We start from the raw sequence: 15,653 nt of genomic DNA, 5'->3' as shown, positions 1-15,653 counted from the left end.
ATGCAGCAACAGGCTTTACAATGAATAAATTAACTTGCAAATGTAACTTAATGTGTTGAGGGAGGGACCTAACAGCAAATGACTGGGGAGGCATGGAATAGCGAACTTGGAGTTTAGATTACAAGGCTGTAGATTAAGTGTCTAAGAGCTATAGGAAACATACAATTGACAATCAAGTTTTGGCAGAGGCGGCTTATTTACAATGGAGGCTACATTTGACATTCATGGCATCAACTCTGGAGGTCATTCCCTGGGCAAAGGCCCCCATGCGACCGCTCCAGCGTTCCTTACTGTCATGCTGGAACCCACTGTCCCAGGACTACTCAATTCGCCTCCAACTACCAGCAGAGATACGTTCTCAGCTTCAGTGGTGGCTACAGGAAAACCACCTAAGCAGAGGAGTAAGCCTAACCCCACCGAACTGGATCTTGTTCACCATGAATGCGAGCCTGCGAAGTGGGGAGCCCACTGTCAGGAACTGTCTCGTCCAGAATTGGCCCAGGGATAATGGAGCAAGGAAGAGGCGAGATGGAACAAAAACCGCCAGGAAGCTCGAGCAGTCAGACTAGCTTGTCTGCGATTCAGCCACATACTCCGAGGCAAAGCGATTCGAGCAATGTCTGACAGCGCTACAACGGTTGCCTACATCAACCGCCAGGGAGGAACCAGGAGCCAGCAGGTGTCTCTGGAGATAGATCCTCTCGTGGCATGGGCAGAGATAAACCTGCAAGGAATCTCAGCCTCCCACATCACAGGAAAAGACAACGTCTCAGCAGATTTCCTCAGCAGAGAGAACCTGGACCCGGGGTAATGGACGCTGTTGGCCACAGCCTTCCAACTGATAGTAAATCGCTCCAGTTTCCCAACCATGGACCTACAGGCCACCTCTCTGTGCTCAAGTCCCCAGGTTCTTCAGCCGCAGACGAGAGCCACACTCCCAAGGGATCGACACTCTTGTCCAGAATTGGCCAGAGGAAGAATTACTGTATGCCTTCCCCCCCCATGGCCACTACCGAGCAAGGTCATCCACAAGATAGAGCACCACAGGGGACTAGTTCTACTAGTGGCCACGGATTGGCCAAGATGCCCATGGTAGGCAGACATGCAAAGACTCCTTGCGGGGAGCCCTATGTGCCAACCTCCACACAAGGACCTTCTCCAGCAGGGTCAGATTCTTCACGAAGAACAGTCTCTCTTCTCTCTTATGGTTTGGCTCTTGAGAGGACTCTCCTGAAGAAGCGCGGTTACTCAAAAGCCATGATTGACACCCTGCTCCGCACGCGCAAGTTCGCAACATCTCTGGCATACATACGGATCTGGAGAATATTCGAAGCCTGGTGCGAGGACTGCGTGACACTCCCATGGACAGCCAAGATCCTTATGATTCTGGAGTTCCTACAAGACTGTAGGTCCAAGTAGCCGCTCTCTCATGCTTCAGAGCTGAAGTGAACGGTATCGGCCTATCACCTCATCCAGATTTGACCCGCTTCCTAAAAGGGGTTAGGCAACTTCGGCCACCCCTAAAGTGGCCAGTGCCCCTATGGAACCTCAATCTGGTATTAGACTTCCTAGCCGAGGATTCCTTCAGACCAATTCGTGGTCTGTCACTATGCCTCTTAACACTGAACACTGTATTCCTGGTGGCATTATGTTCAGCTCATGGCATCTCCGAACTACAGACACTATCCTGTCGGGAACCGTTCCTGAGGTTCACTCCCGGAACCATACAGCTGCACGCAGTCCCCTCCTTCCTACTGAAAGTGGTTTCCAAGTTCCATTTGAACCAAGCCATCTCCCTACCATCACTGGATGAACAAAAAGACTCTGAAGATTCGCGCCTCCTTCACCATCTAAATGTCGGCAGACTCCTGGTGCCATACCTGAAAAGATCGGAACCGGTGCGCAAAGCGGATCACTTATTCGTTCTTCACAGCGGAAAGAAGCAAGGAGAAGCGTCCTCGAGGGCAACCATAGCCCGCTGGATCAAGGACATAATCAAGGCAGCCTACATAGAGGCAGGAAAGCCTTTTATCTCTGCAGGTTAAGGCTCATTCTACTAGGGCCCAGGCAGTATCTTGGGCAGAAACCAAGCTGCTATCACCCGCCGAGATCTGTCAAGCGGCGACATGGTCCTCCCTACATACCTTCTCCAGGTTCTACTGCCTGGATGTTCAGGCCAGAGAAGACACAGTTTTCGCAAGGACAGTACTAAGTGAGCCACAGGCAGCCTCCCACCCTGTCCGGGAGTAGCTTTTGTACATCCCACTGATCCTGAGTCCATCTGACTACACGCTAGGAAATGGAGAAATCACTTACCTGATAATTTTTGTTTTCCTTAGTGTAGACAGATGGACTCAGCATCCTGCCCATGGCTGCCCCAGAAAAGGAGGACCTTGGAAAGCGAACCTAGAGTATAAACAAATACGGTTAAGCCATTGCCTACCCCTAGTTCAAGACACGCACAGTTACGGGCCGATACAGTAAAGTCCGCGGGAGAGCGGACGAACGCCCTAGCGCCTCCTTTTTGACAGGAGCGGCAGCTGTCAGCGGGTTTGACAGCCGATGCTCAATTTTGCCGGCGTCGATTCTCGAGCCCGCTGACAGCCATGGGCTCAGAAACCAGACGCCGGCAAAATTGAGCGTCTGGTTTTCGGCCTGACAGCTGCGGGCCGAATTCAAATTTTTATTTTTTTTTTACTTTTCGGGACCTCCGACTTAATATCGCTATGATATTAAGTCGGAGGGTGCACAGAAAAGCAGTTTTTACTGCTTTTCTGTGCACTTTCCCGGCACCGGAAGAAATTAGCGCCGACCTATCTAAGAAATACAACTATTAAATCAGGCCCTAAACATTAATACTTTTCCTATTGGGAAAACAGAATAAGCCAAGCTGCTATAGAGCCCCACACAGAAATAATTGTAAAGCTGTACTAAAAATGTTACAAAACAGCTGCTGAACAGGATAATATCCAACAATTAAAAACTCATAAAAATTATTAAAACATGTACAAATATCAATAAAATATTTGAAAACAGCAGACATCGTATAATACCCAATAATTAAAATGGCAGTCAATCAAGAAAAATAATTTTAAAAAGCCACCTTTACTTATCCTCTCCAGCAACTCTCCTACTCCTTTCCCTTGCAGGCCAATAGCACTCACCAGAAGCAGCAAGGGCTGCTGAAGCTCTGTCCTCTCAGTCCTCTTCCTTAGCGCCCACAACCAGTCACCCCCCCCCCCCACCCCAAATTAGTCCCCACTAGCAGTCTGTCTCTCTCAACCAGTCATCTTCCTGACCTGTCTCTCTGTCTTACACAGAAACACATCACCTCCCTGATCAGTCTCTCTCTATCACACTCATGCTCTCTTATGTACAAGCTCTCAATCACACAAGCTCTCACCAGAACTTCTTCTTCCTTCACTGCAGGGATGGGCTCCAGTTCCGCCGCGGCTTTACTCTGGTGGGCCGCCTTTTTTCACCACCACGGGGATGGGCTCCCCTGGTGGCCTTGGTCGGGGTCGGGTTTCCTCTTTGCCACCAAGGGGATGGGCTCTCGAGGCAGCCTTGCTTGGTCGGGGTTAGGTTTTCCTCTTCACTGCCATGGGGATGGGCTCCTGTGGCGACCTTGCTTCGTCGGGGTTTGACACTGCCATTTCTCCCTCCCCCATCCCCGGGCTATGCGATGCCTGCCTCATCGGCCAATCAAAGACTTCCCTCCTTCTTCCTACTCCCACTGGCAGGTAGAAGGGAGGAGCTTCTGACTGGCCTGCTTAGGGGCAGGCAGAATGAAGGAGGCTTCCCATTGGGCAGTGGGGATAGGAAGAAAGGAGGCTTCTATTTGGCCCGTGGGGGCTGGAAAAAGGGAGAAGGAAAGTACAATGGGGCAGTGGGACACCGGGAGACGCGACACACTGGTTGAGAAGCGCTGTTCTAACCTATCTACAGCGTGGTCTAGATAAGAGTTTAACTTTAAATTCTTTATAGGATTCAGGTCGCTGCAATGTCCCTGTTAGAGAGGTTGTGGTCATGGAGTCTCAGGCATGTCTGGATGGGAGTGAAGATTGCAGCCTTCCTTTCAGCCAGCTGCACCCCAGTGGATCTCAGTTTGGTTCTGAAAGCTCTAATCTCTCCTGTCTTTGTGCTTCAAAAACATATTTTGATCAGATCTCTTCTTAAAGGCAACTTTTCTGGTAATGATCTGTTTTGCTAAATGTATTTCAGAGCTTCAGGACTTGTCCTGCAGGAATCCTTTTTGGTGTTTATAGTGGACGGTAGCTTTTTGACCAGTTCCCTCTTTGTTGCCGAAGGTATTGTCTGTTTTACATCTGAATAGGTCCATTTCTCTGCCTGCTTTCTCAAAGGAGACGTGCTAGGGCAGACACTCGAAATTTCTGGATGTCCATCAAATTCTTTTGAGGCAGTTTGAGGTTACTAATTCCTTTCAAAGGACTGATAGATTGGAGGTCCCCATAATGGTAAGGCAGCCTCTAAGGCTACATTGACAAGGTGGATCAAGGAGGCAATTTCTTCAGCATATATGCTCAAGGGATATAGAGTTCCCAAGGTATTTAGAGCTCATTCTTCTTCAGCTCAATCTTCATCTTGAGCAGAGGTGGTGATTATTGCTTCGTTGGACATTTGTAAGGCAGCCACTTGTTTGTCATTATACTCTTCCTCACTTCCTTTTTAGACAGGCTTTGGTACTTCCCACTTATCTGGACTGGTGTAGCCGAATGAAGAGGAGGGAGACATTTTGCTCCTGTTAATTTCTTTTCCTTGAATTGTGCTACACCAGTCCAGACCCTCCCAAGAAGCTGGGCCTTTGTAGGAATGAGGATGGGGTTTTTGAAGTTTCTTTCCAAGTTTATGATATGTTTAGTGCTTTGTTTTAGGAATACTGGGTTTTCTCAAAGTAATAGTGATGTCACGCACAAAGAAAGCAGTGTGTTCTGTCTCCATCTGCTGGCAGGGAGGAATAATCCACTTGTCCTATATTGGTGTAGCAGGATTCAGGGGAAAAAAATTAACAGGGAATAAAATTTCTCCTTATGCACTGAGACATAATCCCCAACTCCAGAGTAGTGTGGCCTCACAGTGCCTGAGCTCCGGAGATAGGCCCTATCATTCATTTGTTTTTACTGACATTAAATTATTTTTATGTCATTTTCTTTTCTTTTTGTTTGTCAGTAATTACTGGCAGTTGGTAATCCTGGGGACCCTATTCTTTCAAAGAAGTTGAGGCTCTCTACTGCATGAACTGTGCTTTATAAACACTATGTGTGTTTGGAATTTAAAGGCCTGTCATATTGTGATGATTCTCTGATTTTGTTGCATTTTGGAAACTGGTTCTGATTAGAATAACGTGACAAACTGTGGTTTATTTGTTGTGGAAATGCATAGCATTCTCTCACACTCTTCTTCCGTCTCTCTATTTTTTTCATAGCTATAGTGGACCCAGATGGAAGGATCTATATTCGGAACTGGCAAGGAGGCATCCTTTCTGGGGGCTTTGAGAAGAATCCGAAACCCATCTTCACTGAAGGAAGAAATCAGTTGGAGATTCAGAACCTGCAGGAGGACTGGGATCATTTTGGTATGTCTGCGTGAGAGAGAGCTGAATGCATAGGCTGACCTCTCATGAATACATAAAATCACACTCCCATTCCTTGTTCTCTTCTTTTGTACTGTGCCGCACCTGCTAAATAGCTGAATGAAGGCTTTGAACTCCTGTGGATCAAAGTTTCAGTGCATTTTAGTACAGAGTTTTTAATTGTCTGGCTTTCAGCCCTGCAGTGTTTGTTGTCTAATAAGATCATGTCCTACAAAATCTTTTTTTTTTTTTTTTTGTTGGTCCAGTAAAAGTTATCTAAGATACCAGTGCATTTATTTATTTACTTGCTTGGATTTTTATCCTGCCTTTTTGTAGACACAGTTCACTCAAAGCGGATTACAGCATATTAGAAATTTCAGCTTGCAAACAAATAAGTTGTAGCTTCACATTTCAAGGAAGTAAACACTTTGAAATAGCAATTTGACTAAAAGAAGATTAGATAAAATAAACTATGCCTCAAGGCCTAAGTCTAAAGAAATCTACAATAAGGCTAAGCTCTTAATAGAAACACAATACTAGTGATTTACTCAAAATAAATAGCATCATCATAGTACATGATGGTAGCAGCTGTTTAAGGCTTTCAAGGTGAATGTCAGATAATTCTCATGGCTTAGCATGGTTTTTTGCAGTGTTGAACACTGGCTGTGTTTGAGGTTATGAGATCTTTTTCTTGAATGAACATAGACCTTGCACAATGTCATTCAATAGTGTCTTAATGTTGAGCACCATACTGGTCGCATTTGCTAGTCTAGACAAAGAGCAGGTTTTATATCTGAAGTATCTGTTTTTGTTGCATATATAAAAAGTTGGGGGTGGGGAAGGTGAGCTGTGATGTTTGGGTTATTAGCTTCTTGAAAACCTTTGGTGTCTGTCTTTAAAATGATGTATAGAACCACTTCTGAGTGCCCTTCTGCGAAGAATGCCTGCCCTGGAGGCTCTGGAGATCCTACAACTGGTGAATTGCCCAGAATCCTTCACTCCAGATATGCGGTGCATCATAGGGGAATCCCCAACCGTGCAAGGTTATTTTGTCCTGGCTGGCATGAACTCTGCTGGCATCTCATTCGGCGGGGGTGCAGGCAAGTAAGTCACAGAATGCCTTTGTTTCCCCAGATTGTCCCTTTCCCAAGGTCTTTTTGTGAGATCTCTTACAGCACTTCTGCTTAACCCGGTGCAGGTCTGTATCCTAATCGCTTTAAAATAAATAAATAAACTTTCTATTAACATTTGTTATCAAATGATGAGGAAATACCTCTGTACTCAAAATGCATATAACGTACTCATTGGTGCATTGCAACACTTTATTTATGGGGGGTTTTTATTGCAAAACCACAAAGCAGATTGCATCTTAAATAAAGTTAACACAGCATAATAAATTTCCTACCATCATCCCATAATACTGCCATCTCAAAATATTCATACAAATGCAAGATAATCCTAGAATTTAGACCAAATTCCTCTCCTCTCTGAATCTCATTAATACCATACATCATATACAGTATCTACCTTCCCACAGCCTTCCTATCTATGTGCATTAACAAGTGCATAAAAAAACATTTAAACTGGAAAACCTCTCAAACTCAATTTGTCTTATTCTGGTGGTCCCCACAAATCCTGGCATACCTCCAATCATCCACAATCTTGGCACTGTAGCATCAAGTAATTTAATTTGCTGAAGAATTGTCGCAACTAGCAATTTTTCAACACCAAAATGACAGAGAGCTAAATGATGCTCCCAGCTACATATACTTACCATCTCTCGCTTGTATAGCTTTGTCTGTGCTTTGTTTGCCTTGAGGTTCATTATTCTACTCTTTAGTTACTTGTGTGCCCCCTTCTCTTTTCCTGTTCCTTGTGTACTTTGCTTCTCCATCTCTCTAGAGACAGGTGGAGGAAGAAAGACAAGAGGGCAAAAGAGAGTAAGTGTCCAGAGTATGTGCAGTCCATCCTAAGGTGCCTAATTAAGTGGATGGACTGCAAAGACTCTGGACATTTACTCCCTTTTGCCCTCTTGTCTCTCTCCCTCCACCTGTCTCTGTTCAGCTGGTGCATAATTATCCCTAGATAACATTTGGTTTTCTCTGCATCCCTGCACTCAGGTACTTGGCAGAGTGGATGGTGTACGGTTACCCTCTGGACAATGTTTGGCCTTTGGATCTAAAGCGCTTTGGTGCCCTTCAAAGCAGCCGCACTTTCCTGCGTCACCGGGTAATGGAGGTTATGCGTGAGTACACTCATGTTCTATGTTCTAAATATGTTAACAATCCCTGCAGCCTCTCGCAATATGTGTGTGTGAATGGTCAGAGAAGGCACTGATCTGAGCATTTTGAAATGTTTAGAACTGCAGAGCTGAGTGGAGTCAGAATTCCCACTTTTCCCACATATTTCCTAGCAGCAGCCTTTTCTCCGAGGACAAGCAGGATGTTAGTCCTCACAAATGGGATAAGTTTATTTTCGCGGTCAGTACTCCCCTGGTGGTGGAGTCTTGCTGCCGGTCTTCCATTGCTGCCCACTGCAATCATTCTGTTTTTTTCCCTTTTTGTTTCATCCCCCTTCGTGGCCGTGTCTGGTTTCCACCAATGCCCCCAGTGCCCGAGAAACATGTTGATCACCAGTCCTCATGATGTTTGCATCCTCTGCTTGGTGGCATCGCATGATCTCCAGAGTTCCCGCTTGTGCACCCAGATGATACCGAAGGGACGTCTGCTTCGACTCGACAAGATGAGCCACTTCTTTGTGTCAAAGAAGTCCAAACCATCAGCGGCATCAGCATCGGAGGACCTCTGAGCTGCACCGATTGACACCATGCCATCGACATCAGCAGGACTGTGGGTTCCGTCGAGGTTGCCAGTGGATTGGAGCGCCGGAGACAGACCATTGTCTATCACCTCCAGACTGAGGACCTCTGGTTCATCATCCTCGTTCTCCACACCAAGGAAAGACCAAGCCAAACATCGTGGGAAGACCAAGAACTATCAGCACCGGTCCCTGTCGATGCGCAGTGCTGGGAATGGAGACACACCGGCTTTTGCAGAGATGCCCCCGAAGTGAGGAGCACTCAACCTCCATTGATGCCTGGGGTCCGGATGGTCTCTACTGGTCCTGGTGCCAGTTACCGATCACTCTCACAGGTCCAAAGAAGATCTGGCCACTTCTCCTTCCTCTCAATCAGTGTTGTCATTGACAACATTTGAAGAGGAGCTGGAGCGTCCAGTCCAGCTAGCAGTGGAGCAGGTCCCTTCAGCATGCAGGGTCAGCAAGCTCCAGGCCTTAGTGACTTAGCCCCTTTAAACTAAGTTCCACCATGTAAGGATGGTCTTACATGTGCACCCTAAGTTCCTACCTAAGGTGGTGATGAATTTCCATCTTAACCAGTCAATTGTCCTGCCAATTTTCTTTCCCAGGCCCCATTTGCACCAAGGTGAACGAGCACTGCACAGTTTGGACTGCAAGCGAGATTTAGACTTCTATCTGGAGCGGACAGAAGCTCATAGACAGTCCACCCAACTTTTTATTTCTTTTGATAGAAGTAGGTTGGGTATTGCCAAACAGACCATATCCAGTTGCCTAGCAGATTGCATCTCCTTCTGTTATGCCCAGGCAGGACTGCATCTTGGGGGTCATGTTAAGGCTCATTCTGTCAAACATAGCAACTTCGGTGGCCCACTTGTTAGTAGTTCTGTAGAAATCTGCAAGGCTCCGACATGGAGTTCTCATCACACATTCACATCCCAGTACTATCTGAATAGGGATGGCTGACGCGACAGTAGGTTTGGCTAGTCTTTTCTCCAGAGCTCTATTTGAGGTGTAGACCGCAACTCTCAACTTAGGGCCGCCTGTTTGGATTCAGGCTGTCTCCCTCTCTGTTAACCAACAGCACTGGTGGTGTTGTGCCCATTGGCACCTGGTTAGGTGTCTGTTGGTCCCTTTTTGTGTTGGGGAGCAACAGCTAGGGATTCACCCATGTGTGAGAACTACTCTCCTGCTTGCCCATGGAGAAAGCAGAGTTGCTTACCTGTAACAGGTGTTCTCAGAGGACAGCATGATGTTAGTCCTCATGAAACCCACCCATCATCCCGCGGAGTTGGATTTTTTCATTTCATCAAAAATGCAAAGTCAAGTGTGCACAAGGTCTCAGTAGATTAGAAGTAGGATACAGACTTTCACATTTAGATCATGGACTCAAATTCAGCTCAGCAAGTCATTTATGATCTGACAGACATTGGTGTCCTGTGGTTAATGATCTGTCCGTTTCTGGTTATGGGTCTGAACTTAATTGATTACAATTAACCTAGAATTTGCAGACCATGAACTTTAAATGGCTTTTACATGTAAAACATCTTCAGGGAATCTGTGAGCAATGAGCAATCTTGGTGATATTACAGAATCAAAGGAGTCTGCTGAGAACTGAGACTGCTACCTACCTTTGCTAAAAGCATCTAGAACCTTCATGAAACTAACCCTAAAGGAGAGGAATTACAGCACAAGAAACTGTAGAATGGAATATTTTGGAAGGCAGCCCTTCTAAATGACTAAAGTTGACTATAAATATTTTTAGATTAGAGATGAACTGAAAAAATGTTGTTCAGGATTAGTCTTGAATCCCATTTATTAATCAGGAATTAATCAGGATTTGTGGTGTTTGCATTAGCAAAAATAGAATTTGGGATACTTGCTAGGTTTTGGTTTAAAAAATACCTAGTGATTTACTGGCTCTCATATTCTGTAATCCAAGATTGTGATTATGAAAACCTGCCTATCTGGTAATACCCAGAATGGTAGGCTGAATTTGGAGTCACCATCTTGATTTTGCAATTTTTCATCGTATCTCATGTTCAATTTCTCTCTAACTCTGGTAGTCAGGAGTGTGTAGGAGGAGTAGATAAAACAGAATTTGAGTTTACCTCTCCTGACACAATATTGAAAATTTCTTAAAATGGAGCCTCCTGATTGGAATGTTCAGCCAGTAGAGCGATGTAATTGGCTGTACAGCTTTGTGATAATTCTGATGATTTGTCAACTGCTGTAAAACTCTAGGGTATATACCATGCTTAGAATATCCCATTGGATCTGGTATTGTAAGAGCTTTGAGGGGAAGGATGCCATCTTGTCACTGGTTTGAGGGGCGTTGTGGGGTACCATATTTTTTAGGCAAATCGATTATGGAGTGAGAGGCACATGTATCCAAGGGATCTACAAAGACAAAAATAATGTTATAAACTAATAGGCGTCCACAGAAAAGAGATTGTTAAGTAATAATAAATGCAGGTTTTATTCCAGAGCTTTAAAATGGCAGATTTAAAGAGAGTTCACATAGCAGTGAGTCCCCCGACCCGGACCCATGTTTCATCTGAGGGCTGCAACGGGAGGCACTGAAAAGGCAAATAGCTACGACTGTAACATAAACAAAAAAACAGCTTACAAATAAAATCAAAATCATTTATGGGACACCAAAGACAAATGAGGCAGGCAATCTAGACTGCGGCACATTACCTTCAAGCAAACATTCAGGTAACTTGACACAAGCTCTTATCGATGCTAGCACCAAAGGGGATTTAAACAAAATGTAAAAAAGATGCCAAAAAGGGGAACCAGTCAGACACTGAATAAAAAGAAATAGCGATTGCAAACATTGTACATGCCAAACTGACCAATCAGTGTGATACCATATTTTTTGCCAGAGGTGATCTTCATTGGATGCATGCTGATAGGTCACACGACTTGTCACATATTGTGTGAAAATTCATGAAAATACCTTTAGAGAACAATTGCAGATGAGCAATTATCCTTTCACCAATGTGGGTAAGGTGCATTGTAGGATGTCATTCCTCTCTGATATGGTAAGGGTGTACTGCGGGGTAAGGACCACTCTAGGATTGGATGCTGTGAAGTCTTTGGTACGGAAAGGGTACAGTGGAGTACAATGGCTTGGTAAGGGGATACTGTATGCTCTCTGGTGTGCTGATGGATGCTTTCCTGACTGTTCTAGCCCTCATCTATGACTTGAAGGTCCCACGTTGGGACTTTCAGACAGGCCGGCAGCTGCGCACTTCCCCTCTGTATGATCGGTTGGATGCCCAAGGAGCCCGGTGGATGGAGAAGCATGGTTTTGAGAGAGCCAAGTTCTTTGTTCCACCTGGGAAAGGTAAGCAGTCATATATTTATTTTTGTTTTATTTACCCCATAGCGTACACCCTTAGTGTTGTCAGATTATTAACCCAAATGCTACTGCTTTGAGGAAGAAATGTTTCCCTCATTTATAAAAATCAGAGGAAAGTTTAGTGCTTCTCCTGACGTGACCTGCAGAACACAGAGTATTTCTGAGCTGAAATATAATGTAAGGCGTTAGAGATCAGAAAATATTCCCTATATCATGGACTTAATATAGCAGAGCATATTTTGAGGATTCTCGTATATCTTTTTATATTTGTTGGGTTGGGGGGGGGGGGGGGGGGCGGTTCCTGTTTGAATTGCTAGTTTTCATTTATTGGTTTTGTTCCTTAGATCTTTTGGCACTGGATCAGAGTAAAACGTTCTACAAACCTGATTGGTTTGACATAGTGGGGTCAGAGGTCAAGTGTTGCAAGGAGGCCGTGTGTGTCATTGACATGTCCTCATTCACTAAGTTCGAAATCAGTGTAAGTATTCAGGAGGGAGATTATCAGGTGACTCGTTTCTAAATATAGTACTTGGATTTCTATGATTCTGCCTCTTGTGTGTTTTTTCTATGACTCTCCACTTCTATCTGCTGAATTCCCTTACTAAAAAATCCCTGCTGCAGCCCCCCAGTTTCTGAGAGTGAAAAGGGTTAGGAAAATGAATGCTGCATCCTTCCAGCTTATGACATTGTTATACATTTTTGGAAGATCATATAAAGGCGACAACATGATGAGTTTATAAAGCCTCATGTCCACTTTGCAATGAGTCTCAGAATTTCATTTTTATTTTTATTTATTTAAAACTTTTCTATACCGACATACATATCACATCTGTTTACAATTAACAAGGGGAATAATACCCTTTAAATGAGAAAGGGAAAAAGAAAGTTACATTTAACAGGGATATCAGGGGGAGAGAGAAAATAGAGGGTCAGGGTGACCAAGTACAGGAGTTAAGGATAGAGAAAACCAAAACTAAATTACAAAAACTTATAGGTCTATCGGGAGGGGGGGTGGGAATAGGTGAGCTATGAGTTCATGGGGGGGGAGGCGGATGTATGTATAGGCTTGTTTGAACAGCCAAGTTTTTAATTTTTTTTTTTTTAAAGTTGTCCTACAGTGTTCTTGGCGTAGATCGGGTGGCATAGAGTTCCAAATAGTTGGTCCCGCTATGGAATGCGCCCGTTCTTTGGTGAAGATATGTCAGATGAATTTGTGAGAAGGAGTAGACAGGGAACCTTTGTACGCTGATCCAGTGGGTCTGCTGGTGGTGGAAATAGGCTTGTATTTATTTATTTATAAATGTTATAGCAGTTATAGTAAACATACACAATACGAGCATCAGGCAGCAATCTCTAATGGCCCTCCTTTCTTTAAAAGAAAACGGGGGTTCAAGGAGCACTTGTGTGGCAGGGGGAGGAGGAAGGCGTTAACATCTCATAAAGTCTTTATTGGGATACTACTTTGACTTGTCTTCCTTGTGCTGTGTGCCCAACAGCACAACTGTATAAAGTTACTGGGAAGGATATGCTGTCTGAAGGCAAATTAACCTTTCGAAATGTGGGGTGATTTTCAGAGTAGTTGGAGCCATTCTCCATAATGCATCTAGGCTAGTGCTACTTGCAACATCAGACTCCCACAAGTTAAAATGGATGCCATCTGTTTCTATCAAGACATCCCTTTCTTTTGCATTATAGCAGTAGAAGAAAGAACATTGTAATAAAGCAAAGGGTAAAATAGAAGGTCTTCAGGAGCCACAAACCAGTTGGGGTTTCAGGGAAACCACATATGCACATATTTTTCTTTAACTAAAAGTATGCAAACGGATGCTCTGTATGATCTACTTCGTACCTCCTCCCATACCATGTCATCCGCAGTATCTGCACGGAGGCTCCTTTGGCTGCATAACTGGTCAGCAGAGGTTTCATCCAAAGCTAAGTTAGGTGCGTTGCCATTCAAGGGAAAGTTTATCTTTGGGGCAGGCCTGGAGCAATTGATAAAGTCGCTGGGTGAAAACAGAGTCCACAAGCTCCCTGAGGACAGGCCGAGGTCTTCCAGGGGTTTTCCATCAACCCGCTCACGGTTTCGAAGACAACGAAGGTTTTGTCAGGCTAGACCACAGCCTGCAGGGCAGAGGCAGCCATCGGCCAGGCCACAATTCTGGAATTCTTTCTTTCAAGGCTGCAAGACCACTCGTGATGCAGATGCAGCCACACCCCTTGCCTCAGTCTTCTCAATGAAATCAGGCAAACCCATCCCTCGGTACCTCGAGTGGGGGGACACTTGTCCCAGTTCTACGAGGCATGGGTCAGAATAACCTCCAATCAGTGGGTCCTAAGCATCATAGAACAAGGCTACGCTTTGGAAATTGCTCAGCCACTCCAAGACTTTTTTATGGTCTCCCCCTGTGATTCAAGGTCCAAGGCTCAGATCGTTTGGCAAGCCTTCGACCGGCTGCTTGCTCTCGGGGCAATAAAGTTGATCCCCCAAATGGACTGGAAGTTGGGGTGTTACTCCATTTATTTCGTGGTCCCAAAGAAGGAGGGATCCTTCAGGCCTATTCTGGACCTGAAAAAGGTAAACAAGGCTCTCAAGATACCACATTTCCACATGGAAACACTCCGTTCCGTGATAGCTGCGGTTCACGAGTTCCTGGCGTCCCTGGATCTGATGGGAAGCATACTTGCATATACCCATCCACGAAGATCATCACAAGTTTCTCCGCTTTATGAAACTAGGTATGCATTTCCAGTTCTGCCCACTACTGTTCGGTCTGGCTTCGGCCCCTTGCACGTTCACCAAGGTGATGGTGGTAGTGGCAGCAGTTCTGAAGAAGCAAGGACTTCTGATTCATCTCTACCTGGACGACTGGCTCATCAGGGCGAAGTCCAGGGATCTCTGTATGGAAGCTATCAGCAAGGTAGTCAGTCTCCTGGAATCGCTCAGTTGGGTGATCAATCAAGGCAAGAGCAACTTTATCCCTTCTCAGACGATAAACTTCCTGGGGGCCCGATTCGATACCAGTGTTGGGAAGGTTTTTCTCCCCCCGGGACGAAGAACCAAACTGATGGAGAAAGTTTGGCGCTGCTTGTCGCTACCACTCCCCAAAACCTGGGACTACCTTCAGGTCCTCGGCTCCATGGCGTCCACTCTGGAGGTGGTTCCCTGGTCTTTTGCTCATATGAGACCATTACAATGAGCGTAGCTTTCCCGTTGGGATCCCAAGTCGGAGGAGTTCCAGTTCCATCTACTGCTCACTGATCACGCCAGGTCCAGTCTTGGGTGGTGGCTTTGCCCGCACAACTTGTCTCACGGTGTGGACCTCGAAGTCCCGAACTAGATAGTGGTGACCACGGATGCCAGTCTCTCCAGCTGAGGAGTTGTCTGTCAGTCCCACTCAGTCCAGGGCAGCTGGTCCCAGGAGGAGTCCAGCTGGTCGATCAATCGTCTAGAAACCAAAGCAGTTCTTCTGGCTTTGCAACATTTTCTTCCGTGCCTACGCAACCAGGCGGTCTGCGTTCTATACTACAATGTGAAAACGGTAGCCTACATCAACTGTCAAGAAGGCAACAAGAGTCAACCCTTAGCAGACGAAGCGGAGCAACTCATGGTTTGGGCGGAAGAAAATCTTGCGCTGCTAGCGGCATTTCACATCGCCGGGAAGAACAACATACAAGCGGACTTCCTAAGTCGGAAGCGCATAGATCCAGGGGAGTGGGAACTTTTGGACCAAGCAATGGATCTAATTTCCCGCAGGTGGGGGACACCCCACATGGACTTAATGGCAACACGAGACAATGCCAAGGCCCCTCGCTTCTTCAGTCGCAGAAAGGGTCACGGTGCAGAGGGAGTCAATGCGCTGGTGCTTCCCTGGCCAACCT

General features: G+C 45.6%; 1 protein-coding gene across 2 annotated transcripts in view; it reads left to right on the top strand.

Annotated features, from left to right (window-relative positions):
- Positions 1 to 15,653, top strand: part of PDPR (pyruvate dehydrogenase phosphatase regulatory subunit) — a 136,517-nt gene that overhangs the window by 76,942 nt on the left and 43,922 nt on the right. For both annotated transcript variants that reach the window (XM_029608893.1, XM_029608895.1), the window contains 5 exons: positions 5,447 to 5,596; positions 6,505 to 6,697; positions 7,714 to 7,838; positions 11,604 to 11,759; positions 12,119 to 12,252. In XM_029608893.1, coding sequence (XP_029464753.1) covers positions 5,447 to 5,596; positions 6,505 to 6,697; positions 7,714 to 7,838; positions 11,604 to 11,759; positions 12,119 to 12,252 — 758 coding nt within the window. The remainder of the gene's footprint in view (positions 1 to 5,446; positions 5,597 to 6,504; positions 6,698 to 7,713; positions 7,839 to 11,603; positions 11,760 to 12,118; positions 12,253 to 15,653) is intronic.

The sequence above is a fragment of the Rhinatrema bivittatum genome, chromosome 7 (assembly GCF_901001135.1).
Source record: "Rhinatrema bivittatum chromosome 7, aRhiBiv1.1, whole genome shotgun sequence".
Lineage (NCBI taxonomy): Eukaryota > Metazoa > Chordata > Amphibia > Gymnophiona > Rhinatrematidae > Rhinatrema > Rhinatrema bivittatum.
This window is presented reverse-complemented; position numbering and strand designations above follow the sequence as displayed.